The following is a 5,782-nucleotide window of genomic DNA, read 5'->3' on the forward strand; positions in this document are numbered from 1 at the left end:
ATGTACCTTTGCCAGGTTCTACCTCCTTAGGTTTCCATAACCTTCCCAAACAATGCGACCAGCTGGCACTTTTGTTTTCAAACACATGAAATGATGGGAAATGCTTTGCATTCAAGTCACAGTGCCAGTCCCTCTGAAATTGAGTCTCAGTCTTCCATATTCTTTGTGTCCCAGATACCTTCCTTGTCCTTGTGACACTGGGCATTATTTGCATCTCAACAAAGAGCTGCTGAATTTAAGATCATAGAAGTGACAGTCTATGTCATCTGTGAAGAGGACAACCAGAGCAGATTCACAAAGCTGTTCTGTAAGACAGACTAAATCATGCAGAAGAGACAGGTACAGTAAAGTAACAAGAGGAGCTAGATCTCAGAGAAAAAATTGAAGTTAACAAGGAGATGAGATTTATGAACAGAACAAGCAAGGATCAGGGTGGCCTAAATTCTAATATGTTTGGATTCATTGAAGGGGTGTTCCTGGTTCTGACTATCACTGAGTTTATTCTTGGAAATCTGGTGAATGGTTTCATTGTGTCAATCAATAGCAGCTATTGGTTCAAGAGCAAGAAGATTTCTTTGTCTAACTTCATCATTACCAGCTTGGCCCTCTTCAGGATCTTTCTGTTGTGGATTATCTTTATTGATAGTCTTATAATAGTGTTCTCTTACCAGACTCATGACTCAGGGATAATGATGCAACTAATTGATGTTTTCTGGACATTTACAAACCACTTCAGTATTTGGCTTATCTCCTGTCTCAGTGTTTTCTACTGCCTGAAAATAGCCAGTTTCTCCCACCCCTCATTCCTCTGGCTCAAATGGAGAGCTTCTAGAGTGGTTGTTGGGATGCTGTGGGGCGCACTGCTCTTATCCTGTGTCAGTACCATGTCTCTGATGAATGAATTTAAGATCTATTCTGCCCTCACTAGAAGCAAAGACACACCAAATATGACTGAATACATCAGACTGAAGCGACAGGAATATAATCTGATGCATGTTCTTGGGAATCTGTGGAAGATTCCTTCCTTAATTGTTTCCCTGGTTGCCTACCTTCTGCTGCTCCTCTCTCTGGGGAAGCACACACAGCAGATGCAGCAATACAGTATTGACTCCAGAGATCAGAGTGCTGAGGCCCACAAAAGAGCCATGAGAATCATCTCTTCCTTTCTCCTATTCTTCTTATTCTACTTTCTTTCCTTTATGATTTTGTCATCCAGTCGTTTCCTACCAGAAACCAGGATCGCCAGGATAATTGGAGTAGTGATTTCAATGTCATACCTTGTTGGTGATTCATTTATTCTCATAGTATGTAACAACAAGCTGAAGCATACATTTGTGGCCATGCTCCCATGTGAGTGTGGTCATCTGAAACCTGGATCTAAGGGACCCTCTGCTTCATAAAACAGCAGAGGTTGTAGGATGGGAAATTCTTCAGCCTGGTTTAGATACGGAGCCCTTCTGACTTTCAGTGCATCAATCTATACCATCAATAGGAGAGATGCTGCCTGCTTTCCCCCGATTCTACCTGACTTAGAGGTAAAATCATGCTTCTTATGACCTCTCTCCATTTAATCACTTGGGACAGGCTCAACAGTCTTTGGGAAATGCCAGTGTAGGAACACTCACTATATGGATATGGAACTGTATTTTAATAACCATTAGCTTAAGCAGAGCCAGTCTGTGTATTTGTTTTACCTGACATTTTATGATGGCAAAAGAATTTTTTCCCTAAAGATGTGGATTTGAATTTTAGTTCTTTAAACTTTCTATTTTTGTTTTTGGGTGAATCTTTTTGTGCTTTTTCCTCATCAAGATACACTTTGATGCTTAATTAATATTATTTAAAGAGAAGAATAGACATTGATTTACTTATTGTCATCAAATACCTTTGTCAAGTCAATGAGAATATTTAGTATCATGAAAAATTCTTTTAACTTTGTGAATATAGTGAGCTAGGATACATGGCATTACTGAATGTGGATTTCTAATGTGATGAAATAATTGCCCTGGATTTTATATCCAAGTACTTTGATGCCTAAGGGGAAATTTTGTAACCACAAATGATCTAAGCATAGATCCAGATTTATAAAGAAAACATGAAAGAGTAGGCGTTTTTCTTAGGTGAACCCCAAATGGACTATGACACAAATCGCTTTCTCTGTTGTGCCCCCTTCACCATGTCTCATGAAAAGTATGTCTCAAGGAGGGGATCGTTCCTCTAATTTAGTGTATCCGATTGAGTAAACAATCTCTAGTGTGAAGGGATGAAGGAGTGACAGTGACATGGTCAGAGTGCAGTTGAAGAAAATGGGAGGCACACAAACTGGTTTGAATAGGCCATGGAGGCGAGGGAGGTGGGAAGAGTGAGGCGTGAGGAGCCCCACAATATTTTATCATTTCTATAAAGTAAACCTGCTGAGAAACTGAAATAGTCTCAGGATAGAGCACTCTGGTTTGGGTTCGAAGTTCTTGGAGTCTGCCACAACATCCACTAGTCTTTCTGCTCTTGGAGGAACAGATTCCAGATTCAATTAAGCTTGTTTGTAATTAGGCATTCCTAAGAAAATAAGAACAGGAGTGAAGAAATAGTAATTTAATCCTTGAAAGATTTGCATCTCAGTAAAAGCAGCTGCCTCTTAGACCAGAAATGGTGTTTGCCATGCTGGAAAATAAAAAGGAGACCTCTTTCCAGGCTGCATCCTGTGTCTGCTTACTTATTTCAGTTTGTTTTCATCGGCACCAAACGAGGAAAGATGCTCTGGGAACTGTATGTATTTGTGTTTGCTGCCTCGGTTTTTTTAAATTTTGTAGGAATCATTGCAAATCTATTTATTATAGTGATAATTATTAAGACTTGGGTCAACAGTCGCAGAATTGCCTCTCCGGATAGGATCCTGTTCAGCTTGGCCATCACTAGATTCCTGACTTTGGGGTTGTTTCTACTGAACAGTGTCTACATTGCTACAAATACTGGAAGGTCAGTCTACTTTTCCACATTTTTTCTATTGTGTTGGAAGTTTCTGGATGCAAACAGTCTCTGGTTAGTGACCATTCTGAACAGCTTGTATTGTGTGAAGATTACTAATTTTCAACACCCAGTGTTTCTCCTGTTGAAACGGACTATCTCTATGAAGACCACCAGCCTGCTGTTGGCCTGTCTTCTGATTTCAGCCCTCACCACTCTCCTATATTATATGCTCTCACAGATATCACGTTTTCCTGAACACATAATTGGGAGAAATGACACGTCATTTGACCTCAGTGATGGTATCTTGACGTTAGTAGCCTCTTTGGTCCTGAACTCACTTCTACAGTTTATGCTCAATGTGACTTTTGCTTCCTTGTTAATACATTCCTTGAGAAGACATATACAGAAGATGCAGAGAAACAGGACCAGCTTTTGGAATCCCCAGACGGAGGCTCACATGGGTGCTATGAGGCTGATGATCTGTTTCCTCGTGCTCTACATTCCATATTCAATTGCTACCCTGCTCTATCTTCCTTCCTATATGAGGAAGAATCTGAGAGCCCAGGCCATTTGCATGATTATTACTGCTGCTTACCCTCCAGGACATTCTGTCCTCCTCATTATCACACATCATAAACTGAAAGCTAAAGCAAAGAAGATTTTCTGTTTCTACAAGTAGCAGAATTTCATTAGTAGTTAACAGCATCAATTCATGGTTTGGTTGCATTAGAAATGTCTCAGTGATCTAAGGACTTAATTTTGTGATCTTGTATCTGGCATCCTGACCCTGAGACTAAGTGCTTATATTTTGGTCAATACAGCATCTTTTGGCTAATATTTTAAAGTAAATCACATTCCATAAGAAATTGTTTAAGGGATTTACGTATTTTTCATGGCTATCACATTCCTAGACAATGGAAATCACCATACTGTTTCGCTAGCTACTGAAGTACCAGGGGAAAGTCCATGAATGAAGGCCACATTGTGATGTTCTTGGTTAGCACAGATTAGAGAATTTGGCCTCAACTGAGCAAGATATCTCTGATAGCCAAGCTGTCACTGAGAGGAGATTGGCTTAAAGTGTAACAATATAGCACAAAAAGAAAAGAGGGGGGTTTCAGAGAGAAATAAGGAGAAAAGTGTATTTTAGGCCTGCCAGATAAAGGATCCTGACGTTTGCTAAGTTACTACCATCAAGCAACCCTAGCACTGAATTTTTGGCTTGATCTAGATAGGGTCAGAGTTGATAGGTCATAGGTAGAGATTGATAGTAAACAATCCAAATAAAATGGTTTAAGCTCAAAGAATCTATCTTAATATCTAGAGAGGTAGCCCTAGAACAAAGCAAATTCTGTTCAAATAGTGAGAGTAACACTGTGTGAGTGAAGATTTTCAGAGCATACCACCTATACCCTGTGATACAGAGTTCAGGGGAAGGCCAAGAGACATTGAACTGGTGTGCTGGACTTGGCCTTATTTCACTGGTTTCTACATTGCACAGCTGTCCAGAAGAATGCCAGTTTGGACAATCTAATGGTGGGTGTTGAAAGGTTATGAAGTGGGTATTGAGCATTCATTATTTACAATTATATAGTTAAAACAAACTGCTAATGTAGTATTTATACATTTCAAAATAAATAAATGTTCACAATGTCCAGATCACCTGATGTTTCCTGTTCTACCCACCACAGTCTTCCATGTGATATTTAGTAAATATTACCCAACAGGTATTAATGGTATAAAACCTAGAGGTATTCTTCATGTTACAATGTTAATATTAACAGATAAAGGAAATACTGAAAGTATCTGTGCCATAAGAACTGTAAATGAGGGGAAGAGCCCTTCATTAGTCCCCCAATATAATTTTCTCTACTTTTTCATGGTAATCAAATTGTTAGCTGTCCAGAATTTGTATGTTGGGGCTATAAGACCAATAGAGTATGGATGGAGGTAATATATGTAATTTCTAGTTATGTCTCTGAATTAGTCATTCCCTTCCTTTCCATTTTCTCTTTCTTTTTTCTCTTTCCCTTTGGCCCATGGGCTAGAATATTTAGCTATTCTGAACCATGCATTTGAGGAGAATACTTGGGCATGGCGGAGTTACTGTCCATTCTTGAATTGGTGGCATGGTTCATGACACTGGAAGGTTGCCACACCACCTCCTAACTAAGTTTGTGCCTAAATTCCAGGATTTGTGAGAAGAAACAAACATCTCTATAGTTTGTTTTTATGAAATAACTTATGCTTTAGCAATAACATGTCTTCATATATTTATGACAAACTAGTATATAATTACTTACAATATTATAATCAAAACACATGGTATTTGTTAAGTAAAATAAAACCAAAAGCACATATATGCTTTATACCTATTTTTATAACAATAATTATATCTGAAGAAAAGCCTAAAAGGAAATATAAAAACAGAAAAAAACATACATACAGCAATTATTTTTATGTTGGAAGTTGACTTTTCTTTTAAATGCTAGGCATTGAACCCAAAACTTTGGTTATACAAATTCTAAGTCATTGAACTACATCCCTAGTTCATGTTGGAAGTTTTGAGTAATATTTTTATATTTTACCAACATCTATGATACACTTATATTTTCAAATATATGTAATATGTACAGTATATATCATATCTAATGATCCATCTTTTTAATGGACAGATAGGGGATTCTTATATGAATATCTAGTTTCTCCTCACTCTCAGGAAGAAAAATGACTAGTATTTTTCTTGTTTAGTCTGATTATTATTTTTCATGACAATTAATTTTTAAAGACAAACCCTTATAAATGTTTAATTTCA

The 5,782-nt window shown here is 37.9% G+C and overlaps 2 protein-coding genes across 2 annotated transcripts; both read left to right on the top strand.

The window, feature by feature from the left end:
- Nucleotides 1-398: 398 nt before the first annotated feature.
- On the top strand, nucleotides 399-1,400 carry Tas2r137 (taste receptor, type 2, member 137). Its single transcript, NM_001025385.1, has one exon. The coding sequence runs from the start codon at nucleotides 399-401 to the stop codon at nucleotides 1,398-1,400; it is 1,002 nt and encodes a 333-aa protein (NP_001020556.1).
- Nucleotides 1,401-2,752: 1,352 nt separating this feature from the next.
- On the top strand, nucleotides 2,753-3,646 carry Tas2r108 (taste receptor, type 2, member 108). Its single transcript, NM_020502.1, has one exon. The coding sequence runs from the start codon at nucleotides 2,753-2,755 to the stop codon at nucleotides 3,644-3,646; it is 894 nt and encodes a 297-aa protein (NP_065248.1).
- The last annotated feature ends 2,136 nt before the right edge of the window (nucleotides 3,647-5,782 follow it).

The sequence above is a fragment of the Mus musculus genome, chromosome 6, assembly GCF_000001635.26.
Source record: "Mus musculus strain C57BL/6J chromosome 6, GRCm38.p6 C57BL/6J".
NCBI lineage: Eukaryota > Metazoa > Chordata > Mammalia > Rodentia > Muridae > Mus > Mus musculus.